General features: G+C 40.1%; 1 protein-coding gene across 1 annotated transcript in view; it reads right to left on the reverse strand.

Annotated features, from left to right (window-relative positions):
• Positions 1–24,522, reverse strand: part of PAPPA (pappalysin 1) — a 250,226-nt gene that overhangs the window by 119,007 nt on the left and 106,697 nt on the right. The window contains exons 8-9 of the mRNA XM_034928930.4: positions 16,898–17,026; positions 11,807–11,898 (exon numbers count right to left, since the gene is read on the reverse strand). Of these exons, the coding sequence (XP_034784821.1) occupies positions 11,807–11,898; positions 16,898–17,026 (221 nt within the window). The remainder of the gene's footprint in view (positions 1–11,806; positions 11,899–16,897; positions 17,027–24,522) is intronic.

Here is a 24,522-nt window from a genome sequence, read left to right on the forward strand (position 1 = left end):
TCTGCTGCTTAACCCTGCATTGCACAGAACTTTGTATGCAGCAGGTGCTTAATATAGACAATAACCAGTGTGAGCCTGGTCACATGCATTTTAGGCTGATTGCAGGACCACCATGGCTGCTGCCTGGAGGAGAGAGAAAAGCAACCGTGTGCTTGAGGGCAGAGTGGCAGGCACTGGACCTGGGCTATTTTATCTTTCTGTCCAGTAAGATAAAATGAAAAAAACTCAGTCCTTTAATAATTATTATAATTTCTTATTTGCTTTATGTTAACATCTCTTTGGTACTTAATCAGTATTGGCTTAGAGAAAGTCAGTGGTTTTTAGTTTCTTCCTCTGTTAAGTGTTTAATGATCTGTAAACAAACACTTCAGACAGTGTTTCTTAAAAAGACCCTGGGATCCTTTTGTTATGTGAAGATTTCTTTAGCTTCCTGCATTGTTTCCCCTTCTCATTATCTGTTTGCTGCTAGGCTGTTCAGCTCTTGAGAGTACACACTTTATTAGATAACCTTAATGATGGAGATGTAGCATAAATTAGTAGTTAAGCCTGAGGGCTTAAGAGCCAGAGACTTCCAGGGCTAGAATCCCTTACTGGGAATGTAACATCTCTGCGCCTCCATTTCCTTACTTATAATGCCTGTATAATGTTAAAACTACCTCATAGCATTAATGTGATTAACCAGTGGAATTAATAGAGAAAAAGCTTGAGTGAATTTTATCCAATTAATTTAATTAAATTAATAATTTGAGTTATGTTTACTATTATGACTTTTGTCTGAGATGGTGAGATGGAAAAAGGGTGGAAATATATGCAGTCTATGCAGTTAGCCCTCCATATTCATGGGTTCTCCATCTGTGAATTCAAGAGATGCAAAATAAAATTCTATCTGTACTAAACATGTATAGACATTTTTTCTTGTCCTTATTCCCTAAACATTACAGTATAACAACTATTTATGTAGCATTTACATTGTATTAGGTATTAGAAGTAATCTAGAGATGATTTGAAGTATACAGGAAGGTGTGCGTAGGTTACATGCAAATACCACTCCATTTTATATCAGGGAATTGAGCAGCCACAGATTTTGGTGTTCACAGAGGTCCTGGCAGAAATCACCCAAGGATACTGAGGGATGACTGTATATTTCTCACTGGCTCCTTCTTGTTCTAAAGGTTTCATATTTTGGAGGAGGTCATCTGGTGACTTTAGTTTTGAAGTTGGGCAGATCTTGGTTCAAATCTCAACTGTGTCACTTAATAAGCACCCGCTTTGAATAAGCCATTTCATCTTCTTGAGCCTCAACTTCTCCTCATGTAAAGTGGGGGATAATGGCCCCTACCTTCCCGTAGCCTTGGGAAAATCAAGAGGATGGTTAAGTGGGGTGTGAGGCAGTTGGCCTGGCATAAGATGCAGCACTCAGGAAGATTTGCTTGTCTGGTGGGTGGTTTCCCAGCTCAGTAAATATTTATTGAATGGAGGCCACATTCTCAAAAGTCACTTAAACATTTGGGGGCTCTGTTGTGTCACCTGGAATGTGGTGTTAACAATACCTGGTAGCCAGGGGTGCTGTGGGTTTGAAATGAGCTACTGCAGCAGGTTCTCCATAAATATCAACACAGTCCCTTCTACTGGTCAGGGGAGGATCCTGGATGCTGCCTAAACCATTTGGAAAGTCATCCCTCCTCATCTGTTTGGGTTCCTCTGGCCACCCTTTTTAGCCTCAGAGTGTCATTTGCTTCAGTGTCTCAATGATTGGCTCGAGCTGGATGTTGGGACACGAGGGTAGATGGCAAGGCTTCTTCCCTTAAGGGTAAGGGACACAGATGTGGAAGTAAAATACATGAGGAGTCAGTGAAATTATAGCTATGCTGGTATAGGCTCAGGAGGGAGATGGATGAAATCATTGTGTAACTCCTTGCGCTCTCTCTCTCATCTGGCTTATTCTGCCCAACTGGCTATACTTTTACCCACTTACACAGTCATCTCTAGGTATCTTCGAAGCATTGGTCTCTGGACCCCCTTGGATACAAAAATCTGAAGATATTCAAGACCCTGATATAAAGTCCCTTAGTATTTGCATATGACCTATGCACACCCTACCATGTACTTAAAATCAGCTCTCGATTACTCATAAAACTTAATACATTGGAAATACTTTATTGTTTTTCTATTTGCGCTGTTTTTAAATTGTCGTAGTGTTATTTATTTAGTCAGTTAGTTTCAAATATTTTGTATCTGAGATTGGTTGAATCTGAGGATGTAGGATCCGAGGATATGACAGGCCAACTGTGTACTCATCCACCTCTGCCAGCAGTCAACAACTTTTCAGTAAAGGACCAGATGGTAAATATTTTGGCTTTGTGGTCCATACAAGATTTCTGTTGGAATGACTCAACTCCACCTTTGTAGTGGCAAATATGTAAACAAAGGAGCATAGTTGTGTTTCGGTAAAACTTTGTCTATGAAAACAGGCAGCAGGTTGGGTTGGCCATGGGTGGTGGTTTACTGACACCTGGTCTGTGCAAGCATGCACATGGCTATTATGCCCAGGGCAGGGCTTGGTAGAGAGTATAGAAGGTATACACTTGAGTCAACTTCTCCTTCCTTCATGCCGTAAATAGCAGCTTCACCATAGTCCTCAAGGGCCTGAGAAATCAGAGCCTGCTAGACTTCAGCCTCATCCCTCCTTTGTTCACTACAGTCCAGCCATGCTGACTTCCTTTTCCCTCTTCAAAAGTTCTTCTCTGCCTTGGGAATTGAATAGTCTTAACTTCTTGCAATCCTTGCTCAGTTACCTGTTCCATATCTCCCTAATGAGTCCACATCCTACTCAACCCTCAAGTCTCAGCTTAAATGTCAAATCTTCAAGGAGATCTCCTTGACCCCCTCAATGTAAAGGAGGCCCTTTGGTTATATGCTTCCAAGTATTTCCATTTAGTGCCATTTTCCACAATGACACTTAAATAATTATTTGTATCATTTTCCTAACCTCCCTGGCCTTCCTTTTTCACTGCTGTTTTCTTTGAAACAAGCACAGTGCCTGGCATACAGCAGGCATCAAAAAATATGAACTAAATGAATGAATGACATCATCCAGCAGCCAATTTGCAGAATCTTCTGCCTGGGTCTGACTGCACATGTTGGGGCAAGCAGCCGATTTTTTCCTGCAGGCTCTAGCAGTGAGGTTTTCACACAATCCTTACTGCCCATCCATCATTTTATTTTAGGCACATTACTTTTCTGTCCAAAAAGAAAAGGAGGCTACAATTAGGTCTATATCCCTCACTTGCTTAATATTTCAATTTCCCTCAGGGCACTCCCTTCAAGTAGAGATCACAGCTCATGAATATTAAATGTCTTTTCCAACCCAACATGGACTCCAAGAAACAACTGAGAGCCAGGAGCTAAGAAAAGGCCCTGATACCCAGTCTAGAGGCCTCTACCCTCTCCCAGGCCACCTCAGTCATAACTGCACAGATGTACATCAAGGCACATGTATGTACAGATGAATTTCTGGTCACTTTAAATATCACAATGAAGTCCTTGTTCTTGGCTACCCAGATTCACCTGCCTTGGACTCTGGCTGCCTTTCAAAGGCACACATCAAAGTTCGGTCTCGATTCCTCACATTCAAGCAAGCACCAAGTCGGTTCCCTGAGCCTGACCCCTTCCTGAGAGTCAGGAAGCTGACCTGGGCTGCGGGCTAGAATTCCTCCCTTCTGGCGTCAGAGGCCGTTCTGTTTCTTTTCATTCCAGCCCTGCCTCTCTGTGGGGTAGGCCTCCCGGGTTTCCAAAGGAGGTGGTAAGCCTTGGTCTGAGGCAGGATGGCAAGCTTGATCCTAACCGGTGCTGACTCAAGGGTGTTTGAATGCATCCATCAGACCTCCCTGTTGAGTACTTCAGATCTTTGGTGCTGCCCGCACGTCAGCCTTCCGCCCCATCGCCTCCTTTTCCTGCTCTTTTGTCCCCTCAGTGACCCCCTTTGACCCTTTGGGTGAAAGGAATTCCTTTCTCTTCCCCAAGCCCTGATTTCTTTTAAAATGTACCAGTTTTAAAACAATAACAACCTGGGATTTAAATCCTAAAAATCGGAGCTGAAAGCTCCCTGGGAGCTCATCAAATTCCCTCATTATTTTACAGTGGGGAAACTGAGAACTAGGAGGTTTGATCATTTTGCAAATGGCACCACTGTAATTTAGCATCAGGATTTGGTTCAGGACCATTTTTGCTGATGATGGGTTGGCTGCCTTTGCATCAGTCACAATTGAGATAGGCAATGAGGAAGGGGAAGAAAGAGGTGGCGTTAACTGACATCCTTGATTGTCCACTAACTGCTGTGCATTGTGCTAAACACTCTATAGATGTTATGTCATTCTTTTTCTTAACAAAACTATAGGTGTTATAATTACGTCCATTTTTCAGAAGAGGAAACCGAGACTCAGACGTATTGAGAGATGCCTAAAAAGACCCATGTAGTAATTGAAACCAATAGACATTTGAACTCAAGCTCCTCTGTCTCCAACATTGCTATGACAACTTTATTAAGTGCCAAACACATTCTATGCTAAAAAAAAAAAAAAAACGATTTGGCTACTGTCAATGGAGGGTGATCTGTTAAAAATAAAAATACAGCCTAAAATACAGAATGACCCTCCATTGGGGGTATGAGCTTTATGCCATGGAACATTTATAGGGTGATAATAACTGAAAATTGTTGTTTCATGACTCATGAAAATGGCACAAGGACATGTGCATTCACTTTTGTTTCCTGCTGTGATTCAATGGCACCAAACAGAAATAGTGGAAAAGAGAAACACTCTCTGGCTATTTCAAGAGTTAGTCTGGGGTTGGACATAGGCTTTAGGGCAGACAGACAAACTCTGAAGTCTCCTTCTCTGACCTACCTGGCTATATGACTTTGGATATTCACTTAACCTCTCAACGCCTCAATTTCCTGACCAGCAAAATGGTGCAATTATTTTGACTCTACAGAGTTGCTGGGAGGGTGAATGAAATCATTTTTACAAAGAGTTCTTCGCAGAAAAACTGGCACAGCTGGGTATCTAATAAATGGAATAACTTCATGGTTAAAATGTGTAGACTCTGCCTAGATGCTGTGAATCTCACGTCTGCTATGTCTCTGTATAACTGTAGGCAAGTTACTAAATCTCTCTGAACCACAGTTTTTTCCTCTACAAAACGGGGATAACATTATTTATCTCATAGGGTTTCTGGGAAGATGGATACAACTTCTGAATTAATCATATTATTCGGTCAGGCGCGGTGGCTCACGCCTGTAATCCCAGCACTTTGGGAGGCCAAGGCAGGCAGATCACCTGAGGTCAGGAGTTTGAGACTAGCCTGTCCAACATGGTGAAACTCTGTCTCTACAAAAAGTAGCTGGGTGTGGTGGCACGCGCCTGTAATCCCAGCTACTCAGGAGGCTGAGGTAGGAGAATCACTTGAACCTGGGAGGCGGAGGTTGCAGTGAGTCCAGATCATGCTGCTGCACCCCAGCTGGGTGACAGAGTGAGATTCTGTCTCAAAAAATAAAAAATAAAATATTAATTATGACAATAATAGCATCAGTAGCAAACACATCTATAACACTTGTCAGGCAGGTGTCACCATTTTATATGCTTTACAAAAATAAACTTGTTTTTCCTTGCAATAATTCTAAGAAGTAGGAACTTACTAACCCATTTTATGATTGAGAAAACTGCGACACAAGCTAAGTGTCAAGGACAGGCTTCCACCCAGAATCCGTGTTCTTAACAATGATACCCTATGTCATTACTCCAGTGTTAAGAATGCCACCAACCTAGCTGAGATATTATCACCCTCGTCGTCACCTTAATCACTACCACCATGACCCCCACCTATATTCCTCTTTCTTTTTCCTCTTTCATAGGCCTGCCTTCAAGCCAAGGGAAGCTTTATTTCAAAAACGTGTTCTGGGGAAAGTTACTACTTTTTCCACGGAGGGAGGTCTGATTGAATACATGCAGTCTGGAGAAGTTTTATTTTGTTTTCTTAATTTTAATTTTTTTAAGGTGAGAGGTGGATCATCTATTATGATTTCACGTTGTTAGAAAGAAAAATAATAATAAATGCAACTCCCAGCAGAGCCCATTCTTCCCCCTCTCCTCCAGCAGATGCTGTTTTCCTTTTCAGTCACTGTTGTTCTAAAGTCTCATCGGAACCTCCACCAAGAAGACGTGGCGATTCATCTTCTTGTTTTCCTTTCTCGCCTTGGCTCAGAGCAGGCCAAAGCAGCCTGACAGAGGGGCCACAAGGCTCGGTGAACCCCTGCCCCTCCCAGCAACTGGTGGGGAGGCAGACCGATTCTTCTCCTCTCCTCGATGTCCCTCACAGGGGAGGGGAGGGAGCTGGGGCTGGGGGTTGCTAATTGAGTTACTGGCCCTGGCTCTAGGACAGGGCTGGGGATGCTGTGTCAGGGATCACAGAGTGATGCTAATGGCAGGAGTAGGGGAGAGAAGAGGAGTGGGGAGGGAGGGAGAAAACGAGACACACAGGGAATGCCTCCACGTCTGGGAAAGACAACGTGGGGGTCCCTTTCGCTTTGTTTTCTTAACTATATATCAGCGTCAAGCAGGATTTGAAACCTAAAGCCTTTAAATAGCTGTTTGACAAATCGGAGATTCCTCAGTATCAGATGAGGGAAGAAGCTTTAGAGTCCTCAGTCCAGTCTCCCTAATTTCACAAAAGAAGAAACCGAGGCTCTGAGGTGCTAAGCTGCAGCCAGGAGGCCTCTAGATCTAAACTGGGAACTGGACCCAACTATGCTGAAGAATACAGGGTGGAAAGTCAAAACAGAGCATGAGGGCTTCTCCACAGCTGCATCTCCTGTAATGCACTAGATTCCATCTCAGAAGGTAACACATTTCCAGCACCAGCTAAAGATATATTACACAGTATAACCCCTTTTGGGGACCCTTCACATTTTGTCTGACTAATTTGACTATTACCCCACCTCCTTCAGCTTTTATCAGCAGCCTGTCTGTAGTTTATGACTCAATGCTTTAGAGACAGAATTCCCAATGCTGTGAACAATGCCTACAGCCAGTGCCTGTTGGGGAGAGTTATCATTTTACTGATACCACATTTTTTCACTGAAACCTCAGGCCTGGTGTATGTTATATTTTTAAAAGAGGGGAAAAAAAGACAAGATAACTTCCACATTGCAAAGGGATGAAGCCTGCCTTGCCTGAGAGGTCATGTGGGTGGTGTTCATTTTAACAAGCAACTTATTATGTGCTGGGGGATGAGGGCACCAGGGGTGGGAAATTGAGAACGGGAAGTCCCCAGGGTGTTGCATAATAACACACTGGCACCTTGGGAATATTTCCGGATGTGTGGGCTTCTGAAAAGTGAATGGGAATGTCACCATAAATCTGTCACCCACCCTAACGCTGGTGTTACTAAGCCAGAGAAAACATCAGCCCTTCTAAATGGAAGCAGGAGAAGGACAAGAAGGTAGAAGAGGTGGAGGAAGAGAAGGAGAAAAAGGAGAAGAATAAGAGGCAGAAGAAGGAGTGAAGGAAGAAGAGGAGGAGGAGAGGAAAAAGGGGGAAGAGGAAGGGGTGAAGAGAAAAGAAGAACAAAGAAAAAACAGTGGAAGGAAGAAAGTCATTCAAATGGAGAGGCAGAGTGGCAGAGTAGAAAAAGCCAGGTTCTCTACTCAGACTGGAGAGAGGATCACACCTTTGTGTGCTGTGTGACCTGGTGCAAGTTAAGATGTCATAAGAGACCTCAGATCTCACATATGGAAACAAGAGACCACCCGTAGTTCACAGAAAACAAAGATGCGTATGAAGAACCTATCACCTAGTGGGTATCCATAAATGGTGGTTGTTGCTGGTATCCTGTGCCCGCAACATTCCACACAAACACACATACAGAAAAGTAATAGCTATGTGCATCTGTGCATCAAGCACATCCAACTTGCTAGAAATGGGGTTAAATCTCACATTATCTTATGGCAATAATTTTCAGTCAAGATTCTGAGTGACAGTCAACAAAAACCAACTTTGGATAACTTAAGCAAAACAAACAAGCAAAATTTGTTCAAAGAATATTGGTTACGTATGGAACACTCTCTGGAGAGCCAGGCTTGCGTGCTCTGAAGCTCAATTCCAAGCCCAAGATTAGGTCCCAGAACTAGTTTAGTGAGGGGATCCAGAGCTGGTGCTGTGCATAGCTATCTCAGCTTTGATGCTAGATACCTTCCCTGGTACTTAGGAGACTGGTATGGATGTGGCTACTCCCACCATCCTCAGCAAAATGGTGTCTACAGTATCCCTAAGTCTAATCACTACTAGCTTCCAATTCAAAGTCTTGGGTTGGTGTGTCTGACTGGAGGGCAGAGGGAAAGCCTAGGTTGTATATACCCACACTCAAGCTACCCAGAAGACGGGGAGAAGGAGATGCTTGGATAATCAACTTCTATACTAAGCGTTGGGCTCTTCCTTATTAGAATAATTATCTCCTAAGTCTAAGAAGGAAATTCTGATAGAAAGTATCCAAAAATATTGGTAAATATCTTCCACTGTTGGGTTCTAGGGCCTTTTACCATTTTCTACATGAGAACACTGAGGCTTAGCCAAAGTTACACATCTAAGTCATGGTATGCCTGATCTCCTGACTGTTATCTTGACCACTGTCTCAACAAATGCAATCATGGGAACAATGTCAACCTCAGCACAGCCTCCCACACTTGTCTGTCTTCTCTGACTCATTAAAGATTGGTCTGCTGGGAGTAAAGATTCACTGTCTATTTTTCAGCTGTTCCTTTCGGAGGAAGATAGTTTTCTAGACTTCAGCTACACGATTTGTCCTTGGAATGTAGTCCCTGGGAGCTGGGATCTCTGGAATGCCTGTATCTCTGTGAGTGTCTATAATGAGATTTTAAGTGGCCAGTGAAGGGCGTAGCTGAAGGCTTTCCTGTAATACAAATTCCATTCAACATACAGGGGTAACAGAGAGCCTTCCCTAGACACTGTCCACAACACTGATGGTTTTGTATTCCATTCCATTAATTTGTGATACGACTTGTTTTGCAATATTTTTTTTTCATTCACCCTGAAAGCCTGCAAGACCAGGAGCTATCTTTTTTTCTGCAGGTAGCTTACCATAGTGAGCTCTGGAGTCAGGCTCTCTGGGTTTAAATTCCAGCTCCACCATTTAACTGTGTATCCTTAGATCATCACCCCATACCTCAATTTCCCTTTTGAAAGAGCAGTTCAGTAAAAGAGTTGTTACGAGAATAAGAGTTTATAAATGTGCTTGGTATATAAGAAGTATTAAGCAAATATCACCATCAGCAGCAGAACACAGAATCTGGTAGAGAACAACAGTCTATAAAATGAATCTAGGAGGATATCAGTCTCATCCTCTTGGAAACTCCCTCATCTTTTTTATTTTATTTTGAGACAGGGTCTCGTTCTGTCACCCAGGCTGGAATGCAATGGCATGATCTCGGCTCACTGCAACCTCCGTCTCCTGGGTTCAAGTGATTCTCCTGCTTCAGCCTCCAGAGTAGCTGGGATTATGGGTGCCCGCCACCACTCCCAGCTACACTGGATGTTTAAAATTCAGTTTTTTGTTAATAAGAAATGGTGAACCACATTATAATTTTCACCTACTCTCTGCACCTGGCTCCAGTAAACAAGCATATAAAATATCCCAAATTCATGGAACAAGGGTTGATAAACTTCACAGGTAAAATACCAGATAATAAATATTTTAGTTTCTTTGGGTCATAGAATCTCTGCTGTCATCACTGAACTCTCATTGTAGCATGAAAGCAGCCATAGTCAATATGCAAATGAGTGTGACTGTGTTCCAATAAATCTTTATTTACAATTACAGGGGGCAGGCTGGCTATGGCCTATGGACCATAGTTTGCAGACCCCTTCCATGGATGAGGAGCTTCTACCTATTAGAGATGTCCTTATTTTTCCTGATCATTGCATAGCTCTAAATCAACACAGCAGATGAATGTCAAGGCTCAAGCATCTCTTTCAGGGTACCATATCCTACCTTCACCCCATCCTACTTTCTTTCCAGAAGCACATAAATTACATGCCACATTAGTGCAAGTCAAACAGGCAGATATTTTTCAGCATGGTCTGGGACTAGTGTTGGTTGCCATAAGGATGACGACAAAGGTAAGAGTTTGGCTCAGGTAGAGCTCACAATTAGAAGGAATTCAGTCACCCACCTCAAAAAATCACACAAGAGAAGTGCAGGTAAGGCTCTTAAGTTAAGAGTTAGGACCACTTAACCCAATCATTTAAAAATTTACAGTAGGTAAACTGAGGCCAAGACTAGGGAAGCCACTTGGCCAGCTTTATGTAAGTTCTCAGCACAGTTGGTACTAGAACCTGGTTTTCCTAATTTTAATCCAAAGTTCTTTCCACCACACCACTAGGCTAATATCAAGCTTTTACTAGGGACCGGACCATATTCAAATCAACAGAGGAGAGAAAATTTTTTGGCAATTTAAAACCCAAGGCCCTGCCTAGAAACTCCCATGTCTTTTCTCCTGGGGCATCTACCTATCTTCCAACCATAAATATTTACAGAGCACTTCTATTGTGTTGCTCAACCCCTACTGGGTGCCAAGAAAATAGTAGGTGCTCAACAAATGTGTGTTGAGAATTGAATAAGAGACACGTGGTATATGGTCTTCACCGTCACGGAGCTCACAATCTACTGGGAGAAAGAATGTCTAAATGCACCCCTGTAATGCACTGCAGATGCGAGGATGCAATGCTATCTTTTCCTCTTTAGTCCTAGAAAATTGCCTGTCAGTGAGAAATCTTCCCACGAAGGTTTTCATTCTCTTGTAACTGGCCCTTCTCTCTTCAGATAGAGCACCTCTGTCTTTTGTACTTGCAAATGAATTGTGATTAGTTTTCACCTCCAGCCCAGGGGATTAGCTGGGGGACCTTTGATCTTCAGGTATCGATTTGCATCTTAAAGGAAGTATGATCTCATCTGGGCCAGCTCAAAATTCCACCCCTGCCCCCCCCAACCCCTGTCTGTTTACCAGCCCGGGGCTGACCAGGGCCTCCCAAGTGGGGCTGAAACAACAAGATCAGCCAGACTCCAAGAGAAGGCAGAGGAAAACAAATTTCCCAAATGACTCGGTGAAGGTGGGAAAAGGACATTTGCTTTCTAAACACAGGCTGGTCTGCTATTCCTCCTTCCTCAGATCAGAGAGACTGCCCAAGGTTCTGAGTCTGCAGAGGGGACCCTGGTGGTTCCTGGATCATGGCTGGAGGTTGCAAAGCAAAATGAGTTGAGCACGTGCTTGAGAATCAGACAAAATCAGGTTCAAGTCCTGATTCTGTCTTTAATCACTTTTGACCTGTATAACTCTGGACAACTTTTGAAATTTTTCTGGCGTTTGATTTTTTCTTATCTCTGAAGTAGGAATAAAAGCCTTAAAACATCTCCAGTAATACCCATCCTGGACAGTTAGTGTGAAGAAAATCAGGGATGTTTGTAAGGTAAAGCTTGATCAAAAGAAGTTACCCGTCATTGGCATCATCTATGAGAGCTTAAGCTCTTGAGGGATTGCTTTGTTTGTTTGTTTTTTCACTGCTGTATTTCCTGATATTGAAAACAGTGTCTGGCACGTAGGAGGCACTCAATAAACAGGTGTAATACAAAGGAGTGAATCATCATTTAGTCATAACTATTGTTGGCATTATAATTGACCAACCATTCTGCACCATTCATTTCTTCATGAAGGCCACAAGAAATGAAAAAGACATACCAATACAATTGAAGGAGACTTCTTGTCGGCAGAAAAGGGAGCAGCCATCACCATTGATCTTATTCATGTCGTCGCATTGTTCACCTTGGTCTCTGCAGAGCAGATATGGAAGAGAAATTTGCCAATTTAGTCTTAAAACCATGGCTGGACATGGAAAAGTCCCTCCCTGGGCCATGAACCTTCAGTGAGACCTTGCACAAATCCCTTTCTCTGTCTGAGTCTCTGTTTCTTCATCTTCAAAATGAGATTTCTAAAAGGTATGGATTTATAAGATACTTTCACATTTGCCTTGCTTTGTGTTTCTGATGACAAAGTAGAAGTCCTGATTCCAACTCATTCTCTGAGATCTCAAGTCAGTTAACAAGTCAGATGGGAGTAAGACATGGAAGAACTAATGAACAAATAAACGGTCTTGCTCCCACAGTGTCTAGGAAGTCTCACGGACATTTCCTTGTCTCTGATCTTAAAAAAAGCATATTTGAAGGAAAATGTAGAGATTCTGTTCCTTCACCACTCCCTGCCTTGATATCCTTCTTATTCCCCCAATATACTTAAAGGTAACTTTTTTTTTTTCATTCATGCATTCAAGTTTAGTCATCCTTCCATTGGAAAGTTTTGCTTTCTCCATCGGGTGTGTGTGTCATTTGTTGGTGTCAAGAACTCCAAGGGCTGCGAGACTACACTGTTATGAAATACTAATACCCCCTTTGTTTTTGTTGGAATTATTTCCACCACCTAAGGATGATTTTGCAAAGGGTTGGGATGGGCAGAAAATGAGCAATGATCTTTGAATTGGGCTTAGGTGTTGAGAAGGAGGAGCAAAACCTGAAAGTCTGGATGGGTTATTGCTTTCTGGAAAACGGTCATTCTTTAAAAAACAAAACACATGGGTTTAGAACCCCATGTCTCAAACTAACTGTATAATCTTGACAAAGTCACTTGACCTCTTGATCTGATATTTCTGTGATTTACATTTAAATTAATTGAAATGAATTATAATTAAAATTCCAGTCCTCAGTCATAGTAGCCACATTTCAAGTATTCAGGAACCACATGTAGCTAGTGGCTACTGTAATGGACAGCATAGAACACATTTCCATCATTGCAGAAAAATCCATTGAACAGTGCTCCTGTGGATGCTGAACTTCAGTTTTCTCATGTGCTAAAATGGAGATAATTAGTCCTATGCCTCTGAGTAGCTTAAAGTGGTTGGCACAGTGGGTGACACATAGAAGATGCTCAAGGAATCACAGTCCCCATTCCTACTTTGCCTTGGGAGATCTCTGCAGAGTGTGTGACAGCTGTCCCTCCCTCCCCAGAGACCAGCTGGGACCTGTCACAGCATGGAAGAGGCCTTGGACTTTTCCTTTCACCCAGGCAATTAACACTGGGCAATGTTTGTTGCTTTTAAGAGGTGTCAGAGTAGCAGGATAATGCCTTGCTATCAATCCTTAAGATGGCTAGGGCATTGAATTGATCTCCAAGGAGCCACCCAAGTCCTCTCCTGTCTTCACACCTATGAGCAAAGAAGAAGTTTGTATTTCTAGCTGGTCTCAGCATTGTCTAGCAGTGGATCTTGCTTGCTGGAAATTGCCGATGACCTTGTGCTTCTAAGATAATGCATAGGTTGTTTTGGAAAAGACTTAAAAAAAAAAAATACCTGGGCTGGTTCCCTAAGCCACAAAGCTTACATTCACATCCCTTCCATCGCCACCCAAACAGTCTTCTACTGGTTTAAACAAAATATTCGGGTCACTACAAATATCTTCTAGGCATGACAGATCTATCATTAGATAAAGAAGTTCTGCGAAACCTTATTTGACCTCTGGGGCTGGAGTGGGTGGCCGTCTTTCTCTGTGTCCACAGACATCTTGCTCCATCTATCACAGCACTTGTCAAACTGACTGCCTTTGCCTGTTACTTGAGAGCCCCTTATAAGAGGCTGTAATTTGCCAAAGGAAGTGACAGAGTCTTCATCATCCTAGCACCCCAGTTTCTGGCACAGTGCCTAGGATATAACAGACAGCATGCAGCCACTCCTTTACTTGTTAGTTTTGCAGAGTTGTCACATCACACAACAATGCAATGGGGAATCCAGATGAGAATCTGGGCCCTCTGTTCATGTATTGGTTCTACATCTTACCAGATGTGGAAGCTTGAGAAAACCTCTGTAATCTCTTTGTGCATTCATTGTTTATCTGTAAAGTATTATAATAAGACCTATCTCACATGGCTGTTGGGTGGGAGAACTCAAGGAGATAATAATGTAGCACAGTGCTTCATGCACAGTAGAGACTCAAGAAGTGTGTATAAATATTATTGTCATTATCAAAACGTTCATCCATTGTCTTCACCTTTACCCGATCTATGAAACGTAGAACCTGTTGCTATGGATCATTTAAGACAGCACTCATCCATTAAGGGCCTCACTGAGTGCTGAGTCTATCCATATTTCTTCGTAAATTCTTTTACAGACAGAGCAAATTAACTTGCATCATTCCACGAAAAATCCTACTAGCTAAGATGATATCCCTTCTTTTCCCCAAAGTTTTCCTTCCCCCCTACCCCCCAACCCCTACTTAGGGAAACATCCATAAGCTAAATTTAGTTTTCTACAAAGTATATCAACAAATATTTGATATCTACAGGTAACTGAACATGTGTTTGATGTTTATGAAAGATACTAATTCTAGGTAAAAATACTAAAAAAAACTGTATTAAGTATGCTATTTAAAATTAATAATAATTATGATACTAATAGTTTTAGATCAGCAAGAATGATATCATTTGCAGTGTTTAACCAATTCACCTATATCTGTTTCCACCATGAGCTGAGATGAGCTGTAGATGAGGCTCCAAATCTGGTGACTTAAAAAAAAAATTGGGCTAAATTAGAAATTCCCAAATCACAATTATGAGTTATCACCAGTGACTGCAAATGTTTTCTGGATAGTCTAGATATGAAGTTCAATCTTGGACCCACAAATGATGGGGTACTTTCTCCATGGAGAGTCCTCTGTTTAGTTGTTCAATGTTCCATCAGACAGCAACTTTATCAAAAGCTGGAATTTGATGTATTAATGTGGGAGAGAACAGTGAGAAGTTTCCCTTTCCCCAATTTTACTGCATTGGAAACTGTATCTTCTTGTTCTGTTGCTTCATATGAATGTGGATCTTAAATACATACAGCATTGTATGTTAAATAGCTCAAACAAGTGAGGAGCTTTCTATTCTGTGCTTGAGGAGTCAAATTCTTGGCAATCAGCTGATTTGCACCATAATGAAACACTTATAAAACCTTACACTAATCTCTTCAATCTTAAACATTTTGACAATTCAGATATAAAATTTTAGGTGTAGGACATTTAAGAAATAAATATATGATCCGGAAATATATATATAATATACATATATGTTCCTGCTTCAGAAAGTCACTTGAGATTATGCAAATAATTACTTGCCTTATCGGTGCAAGTAATTTTAATGCCATTTCTTATTTTAAAAACTTGAGTTAGTATCTTTCCATTAACAGTTGGCAAACTTTAGTTGTGGAGTGGGGAGCAAAGAGGAACAGAATCTTGTACATGCTACTATCTTGTTACAAAGCAAGTTTAAAAGATATAATTTACCAATCATCTGATCATGTTTGCAATATTTCTATTGCCTTTAATGTTAAATCATGTTCAGAAAGAACACTGCTGGCAAATAACTGGTGTCTATGTGGATGAGTATTTATATGCCAGCTCTTTTCACTTGCATTACTGCATCATTCTTGCTGTATTCCTAGCTGGTCCTTTCATCCTAAAGCAGAGGTTTCCAGTTTACATTCCATACCACAAAATCATCAGAAACAAATTAAATTGTTCTTCCCCTCTAGCTTAGTGTTAGTGATGAACAGAAAGAAAGAGTCATCTAATGTGTCTCTTTCATATATGTACTATTCCTACGAGTTGATTCATGTTCTACACATCAGTGGTTTAATCCAACTGTGAAGCAAATTCTTTTTTCATACCACCCCTCCCCTTATAGAAATAGTAATTGCAATTCCATATTGCACAGATATTATGTGACACCCAACAGTGCTATTTAATGAAGGAATTTTGCCAATAGCTTGTTTTGCCTTCTCCACATGTAATGTTTATCATTAAATCTGTCAATAGTTTAAAAAGTCTCTTAGCAATAGTGTGACTTGCAAATAAACACTTTAGCAATGAGGAACATAATTTTAGCAATAAGAGATTTAATTTTGAATGATTATTGGTCTCTTTTCCACCTCTAGAGACAAAACTCTCTATTTTGTACTAGAAAACTTTTTTTCTTATTCTGGAGGAAAAGCACTTAAAAGTTTATTTATTGAGTTTTAAACAATGCAAAAGTCTTGGTGGCTCCTCACCCCTGTTTGCCAGTTGCATAGCATCTTGTCTTGAGAACAAGAAGATGAATGGATTGATAATCTGATAAAATCCACACTTACTGATTGGACCCACAAATGATGCTTCATTTGCCTCAGTGTACTCATATTCACATTCAATATTCACTCCAGAGTACTGTTTATTATTTATGGTTTAAACATCGTAGTGAGTTAAAATACTTCACTGTTTTTATAAGCCTTTGACCCATTTTGTAAATTGTTGTATAATATGATACAATAGAGATAACAGATAAATATGCAGTTTTCATAAATGTGAATGGTAATCAGCAAAGAACGTAAAAGTGTTTTAACCTAGATGAACTGTGTCCTGTTAACTGAATGTACGCTGTGACTGTGAGGGAAAAATCTAATGGAATTCTTGTAGCACACATAAAGCAACTGAGAGCAAGAGCAAATGGTAGTAGGTACATAAGGGTAGTTCTGTCTAAATCATATATTGTATTACATAGTCGCAAAATGTACGTGTTCAAAAAGAGTCATTGCTTTTCTTCTGAGTTCAGCAAATTGTTTGGAGACCAATCCAGAGACTGCTGGGGACCACTAGTAGCTCACAGCTCATGCACTGAAGAACATGTCATAAGCTCTTCTGTTCAGCACCCTAACCATCTCTTGACCTAACCAGCATCCCTCCTCTTCTTTCTTTAATTAGATCTACTTACTTTTGTATAATGCCATCGCCACAGTACCCACTTCCATGGATGTATGTGACAGCAGGTGACGGCTCACTCTCTTCAGTTCCTGAAATAGTTATGACACAATACTGGTACACACTGCCAAGATTTAGATCCCTGGAAAATACAAAGAAGACATAATTATACAATTACAATGCTGGGCAGACAAAGAGAGAATGGAAAATTGATCCCCTGGAGTAGGTTCTATCAGTCTTGCTCATTTTTGAAATCAAATGCACATTTAGTTATCCAATACTTTCTATTGTCCACTATGGCTACATCAGTTAGCTAAGTATAATGGACTACACTAAAATGTACAGTAATAACCAGCATCAATTGACTGATAACTATGTACTTACTAGGTGTTGTTTTTTTCTTTAATTTAACCTATACAGCAACCCTGTTGGAAAAGTATCAGATGGCAAATGACTAAAAATGAAGACGTTTGTGAGGAAGCCATCCAGGAAAAATAAATATAAACAAAAGCACAGAGGTGGGAAAGCACCACATCAGATTCTTAGGGCATTATCTGATCATGTTTCCTCATTTTAAGACCTGAGCAGAAACTCTATTACATGTGAGCAAACCCTTTTCTGATGCTGTGTGTACAGTGGCTCTCTGCCTCCCTGCCACTTGCTTCTCCCTATTTCTTTCACTCTCGACAAAATAATAATAATAATAGCAGCATCCATTAATAGAATATAGGGCCTTAGGCTAAACATTTTTCATGAATTTCTTATTTGAGAAACAAAACATCCCTACATGGCTGCTAGTATTTACATGTTGATTTTACAGATGGTGAATCTGATGCATAGGAAGGTAAAGCAACTTGGTTACAATCATATGCTATTAAGTGATATCCTATATTCTGCCTATCTTATCCCTATTTTAGGTCTGTTTTAATAACCTCACCCCTTGCAAAGTCGGGTCATGTCCTGGGAATCGCAATTCCAAGGACTGCTTCCTGCCAGATTTCCAACTTGCCTAGACTGCATCTCTCCTCTGACCTAAAGACCTCCTAGTACCTGCTTGGGCTTCCTCACAAACACACCACCAAATGAACACGGCTACTGCCAATTATCCTCCAAGGCAAATATATGTTTATGTCAATTCCACATGACCACATCCCCCTCCATATGTCCTTTTTGACAATTTTCAAATGAAGATGTTATTCCTGTCTTTCATCTACCTCTGCATCAATTATTTTTAATAATAATTTTTTAATAACAAAAAAGTACCATGGGAAAAAACACAAAATGATAATGAAGAGAATTCCTGTCAGATTCCAGCGCTGGGGGGGATTTCATAAACAAAAGGATGATGTCAAAAAATCTCAAGTTCTCCTGCCCGTCTGTTATTTCAGCTGCTGTTAGGACTTGGGCTGTTTGGTTAAGGCCAACAAGATAACAGGTGCAGGGGCAATGGACAGAGAATGTCTTCAGACTCTCAACACAATAATGAGCTGGAGTTTATGAGCATTGAAGGACTCTGGGAAAGAACACAACTTTCCTGAGAATGTTGGATGTATTACCCCAAAGGGAGTTTGTTTTAGCAGCACTGGAACTACTAATATTGTGGCTAGACCAAAAATCCCTGGAGATTTAGAGCTCTGCCAATGAAGATGAAATAGGTGGACATACCAATATCTTGAGAGATTTTTATGCATGAATGATGGTTGTTTTGTAAACCTCGAATCCTAATTTGTTGATAGAATTATAGGGGTTATGATTTCATTTAGCTTATTGGCTACTTTATCCACATCTAGACTAATGAGCATATACTTCATCTGGTGATAATTCTAAAATTGGAGTGGGGTGGAGAAAAAAGTAACAATCCCAGGGGATACACAAAGGTACATGATAAATATGACATGTATTGTATTATGCGTTCATTTTTTCTAAAATACAGAGGCATGCTTTATATTTTTTAAATGGCCACATTGTGATATAAAATAAGAAATTTTCTTCAGACTACATCCCAGTCCACTGGGGCTATCCAGTCATTGTCTAAGTAGATGGGGGTAGTTCTCTGGAAAAGGGTGAGTATGAAAAGTACTTCTCTACATTGTGTTTTTCACTTCTGGCATGTGTCACGAGTGATTTGTGGCTGACGATATTTAAGGTGGTTGGCTAATATTTGTGAATGTTTTGCTCCTCTCTCCACTTTGTCCTCTCGTCGCGTCTCTTCCTCCTCCTTTTCCTCAATAAATATCAACACAGAGACAAGAAAACATGTGTTTCTGTCCTGGCTGCCTCACTTATTAGCCAGGAAGTCATGGGCTGGTGTTTTACCTTTCTGAGCCTATTTCAAATCAGTCATAAACCTGGCTTCACAGCATTTATCTGCAGATGAAGCATGAGAACATTTATAAAGCACATATGGGCCCAGCCTATGACGAACATTTAATAAATGTTAATCCATTACAATTAATGGTTAATTATCAACATTCCTGTCCACTGAATTTACGCTATGGTCCCCTTACTAGAAGAGATGGAGAGACAAATAAGTAATGTAACCTTGGTGAGGCAAACCCGTGAAGATGCAGCCATCATCTACCATGTGTGCCATGGCTTGATGAAAAGTATCTTTTCTACTACTTCACTTGGCTGGAACACCCCCAGTGCCTGGCAGCTTGCTCTTTTTCCAGGTGACCCATTTCAGCTTCTGAAAATTCTGGATCCCAGAAGGTTTCTCTTTACCCTGGGGGGAAATCTGTGTCCCTGTAACGTCTACCCACCGACCTCCTTCTTATCCACTAACATCATATTTGATTAGTACAGAAACCTTAATAACCTTCCTTCTTCTAGCTGTGTGTGTGTGGTTCATATTTCATTGTTTTCCAGAAGCTTAAGCAGCTCTTTGAGGAAGGTGTTGTTATCCCAAGTTTTCAGATTGAAAAATAAAAACCCAAGTCACTCCCTTAAGTTAAAAGGTGGGGACAGTGGGATGGGTACAACAGTTACTAAAAAGATTATGTTTTCCACGGAAAAATTCCTATGATAAAACTATATTTTACCCAAGTTTAAGTCAGAGTTAATGTTAAATGAGGGCTCTTTTCTCAAGAACCTAGGTAGAATAGATTTCTTTCAGAAGGATAAGCTAGTGGCTTCTGAAGGCTTTGCTGGAGGTTAGAACCTATTTCATTGTTGGTCTAAAAGTAGGACATTTTTGTCAAGTTGTTCCTTTCAGCTGCTCCTAAAACCATCTGGAAAGCCTTATGCTATCACTTGAACTCCTTCCCCTCCTGTGCCTCCTACATTCAGATGGACCCTAAGCCCTCTCAATTCTCCCCACCCAGGAGTTTCCACGTCATCCTTTCTTCAACTCTCCTGAGGCCCATATGTCAATCTTGACGGCCGAAGCAGCCTCTGGCTTAATGTCCTGCTTCAAGCATATCCTGTTTCCAGTCTTGCCAACATCGTCAGAATATTCTTAAATTTAGAGTCACTGTCCAGCTCAAAATCTTTTCATTTAGTGCAGCGACAGCAGCTTGCTACCAAGCTGAAACTTCCAATTTACTCTTTCTTTGGAACTAAAATTTTAGCAGGTCACCTGAGATGTGATTATTTTGGCTACTTCTGATTTCTGTCATCAAATTCTGAATGCCATTTTAAGTTTTTCTTTTTAAACTTCAACCATCAGTAGTAGTAAATCATAAAGTCTGCATCTGAATATTTTATGTTTGTAGCTAATATATTTAAATGTGATGAAGTTGTTTGTCTATTTTGAAGGGTTGTTCTGTGGAATCTTTGCAATTTTTTTTTTTTTTAAGACAGTCTTGCTCTGTCACCCAGGCAGAAGTCACAGCTCTCACTGTAGCCTCAAATTCGCTGGCTCAACCAATCCTCCCACCTCAGCCTCCCGAGTAGCTGGGACTACAGGCATGCACCACCACAGTGGCTAATTTTTAAAATATATTTTGTAGAGATGGGGTCTAATCAGGTTGCGCAGGCTGGTTTAGAACACCTGGGATCCAGTGAGCCTCCTCACTCGGCCTCCCAAAGTGCTGGGATTACAGGCATGAGCCACTGTGCCTGGCCCTCATGCATTTTTTTTTAAAACAAAACAAAACAAAACAAAACACTTTTTTCTACATTTAACCGTCATTCTTTAACACATATCGCAAATGGCATATGTGCCATAGGGTTGTATTTCTGATAATTAGAAACAAAAATGCTGGCATTTCTGGTTGATATAATCTCAGTATTCTGCCTCAGAAAGTCATACTGATGGTAAATGTATATCGAATTTAGAGCACAACTTACACTAAAATTTAATTACAGGTTGTGAAATCATTATCTAAAATATTAATATATACATAAGGAGGGTAAGCACCTTATGACTTAAGCTTAAATATGCATTTAAAATGCATAAATTAAAGTGTATTGGTATGTAGTTAATATGATAGGTCAATTAAAACCTATCCTGTAGACAAGTCATGTGATTTTGCGGGGGTCTGTTTTTCTGTCTTTTAATTAGGATGTTTGATTCTTGTCCCATACCACTGTGAAGGTCAAATAAGAAACAAAAAAGTCATATAGGAGGAAGGGGAGAGACAGCCTCATTACCCTATGGAAACATCACATTTTGCTTCTTCCAGAAAACTCTCTCTGAGCTCCTTAAATACTCACTATTGATCCTATTTTTTCTATATCATAGCATTCATTTATCATTGTCTATCTCTTCAAATAGTCTCTATAACTAAACTGTGTTATATTTCTTTAAAACTTCATCCTCTGGAATAAAAACAGCTATCATAGTTTCTATGTGTTGCCTACTTATTATATGCTACGCACTACGTACCATATTTTGTATTTACAGTCTCAACCAAAAGAACAATCCCTTGAATAATTATCCGCCTTGTGAGATGAGGAAACTAACACTTAGGAAGATTAAGCTACTTGCCGATAGTCACAATATTTTTGTCATGGAGTAGGGATTTGAACCAGTTCTGTCTAACTCCATTCCAAGACAGTGCTTTCCAAAGACAGAAGCCCCAAGCTTTCTCAAAGTACAGCAGAATAGAAATCAAAAGACTTTGTTTTGGATAACAAAGACCTTACATACAAAGACCAGTTGAAAGATTTGGAATTTGTGTTTCATGACTTCCAAATCTTTGTTTTTCTGTATTAATTTCATAGTATTTCCCTATGAAATACTACCGTTGACTCATTGACCATGGACAAGCCATTTCCTCTTTCTGTCCACCCATTTTTTTTTAACTATGAAAGAAGAATCTGGGAAGGAAGTGATGATTAGTTCTGCAATCCATGGGTCTAATTTAAGGAGGAGTGTTGTGTTGTATCCTTATGTCTTGAGCTTTTCCATAGGCTAGAAACTGCTTCAGCATTTAAAATTCTGCACTGAGAACGTGTGTAGGTCTGGACCTACCACCCAGATTGTCTGAGTTAGAAGATGTAAGATGGGACCACCTAGGATGCCTTTGGCTCAGGAAGAGTCCAAGTATTCCAGTGTAGCCTTGAGCTAAGAACCAGAGGGTAATGTCTGGGCACTTTGTATATAACCCTCCAGCCAAGAATGGGAAGGGAAGGAAACATTCACTTTTTGAGCCTGAGATGATGTGCCAAAGACTATACATGCTATTATTATTGTTTTAATTAGAAAATACTTCACTTATATAGAAAAGTACAGACTATACTATAACAAATTTTCATAGGCTTACTATACAGCTTTGTCAAATTATAACATTGTGCCATATTTTCTTCATATCTTTTGTTTTTGGTGTGAAAGGAATAAATACTGATCAAGTTTAAACCCACCTGTATGCTCCTCCTGTATCTCATTTCCTTCCCATGCACATTTTTACACTTTTTGCACAATGTATTATTTTACATATTTTAAATTTCATAGATGTTTCAATACTATACTTATTTTGTAGCTGGCTGTTTTTCTTTTTTCCTTAGCATTGTTTGAGATCACACATATTGCTACAAGTAGATCTGGCGTATTTATTTTCACTAACATAAATATTTTACCATATGAATATATCATACTTTATTTGGCCATTCTTTTCTTGATAGATACCTAGGTTGGTTCTTTTATTATTGCTATTATTGTTATTTAATCACTGTGTTTATTATTTACAATGTTACTTTAAATATTTGTGTTCTTTTCCTCTGTGCACATAGCAAGAGTTTTCTGAGGGAAAAAAGGCTAAAATGGTATCATTAGGTTAAGATAATTGCATCTTCAACTATTAGATATTGCCAAAGTATTTACCAAAATGATTGTATCAATTAACACATCTGCACAAAGGCTTCCCATTCCCAAAGTGCTGGTCCTTGTCAGCACTTGATTCTGCCAAATATGTAATTTTTTTGGTCAATCTGATGGTTACTAAATGATACTTAATTATTGTTTTATTTTGCCTTTCCCTGATTACTAACAAGCCTGAGTATCTTTTCACATGTTTGTGGATCAAGTAGGTTTCTAGTCATGCATATTGTTTGTTCATCTTTTTGCCTATTTTAAATTTTGTTTTTCTATATTAATACATAAGTATATTTACATATACTGGATATTAATTCTTTATAATTAAAGCCATTGTAAATACCATTTCATAGTCTATGACTCCTAATTTTTCATTATGTTTATGCTGCTTTGTTGATAAGAGAATTTTGTATCCTTCATGATTTGTGTTTTTCATATGTTGTTGAATAAACATTCCTTTAATCTAAGATCATAAAATAGTCTTTTTTATTTCCTTTCAATAATTTTAAGGTTTTGTTTGTTACCTATATGGTTTCAAGCACCTACAATATAGGTTTTTTTTATTATTATTATTTTTTACTATTATTATTTTTTAGATGGAGTTTCATTATTGTTGTCCAGGCTGGAGTGCAGTGGAGCAATCTCGGCTCACTGCAACCTCTGCCTCCCATGTTCAAGCAATTCTCCTGCCTCAGCCTCCCAAGTAGCTGGGATTACAGGCATGTGCCACCATGCCTGGCGAATTTTATATTTTTAGTAGAGATGGGGTTTTACCATGTTGGCCAGGCTGCTTTTGAACCCCTGACCTCAGGTGATCCACCTGCCTTGGCCTCCCAAAGTGTTGGGATTACAGGCGTAAGCCACCATGCCTGGCCCACAGTATAGTTTTTTAAATGATGTGGAATAAGGATTGTTTTCCCCCCAAATATGTATTAAAATTATTTGTCCAGCACCTAGTTAATCTCTTTAAGATAACAGTTAATCCTTTCACTACGGAATTGTAATACTGCCTTTGCCATATATCATTTCAGTACTTTCATAATTTTTTTTTTCTGGGTTATCTTGTTTCATTGGTCAATTTTTGCTCTTGTTGCCCAGGCTGGAGTGCAATGGTGCGATCTCGGCTCACCTCAACCTCCGCCTCCCGGGTTCAAGGGATTCTCCTGCCTCAGCCTTCCCAGTAGCTGGGATTACAGGCATGCGCCACCACGCCTGGCTAATTTTGTATTTTTAATAGAGACAGGGTTTCTCCATGTTCGTAAGGCTGGTATCAAACTCCCGACCTCAGGCGATCTGCCTGCCTTGGCCTCTCAAAGTGCTGGGATTACAGGCATGATCCATGCCACCCAGCCTCATTGGCCTATTTTTTATCTACTGTTTTA

Source organism: Pan paniscus, chromosome 11 (assembly GCF_029289425.2).
Source record: "Pan paniscus chromosome 11, NHGRI_mPanPan1-v2.0_pri, whole genome shotgun sequence".
Taxonomy (NCBI): domain Eukaryota; kingdom Metazoa; phylum Chordata; class Mammalia; order Primates; family Hominidae; genus Pan; species Pan paniscus.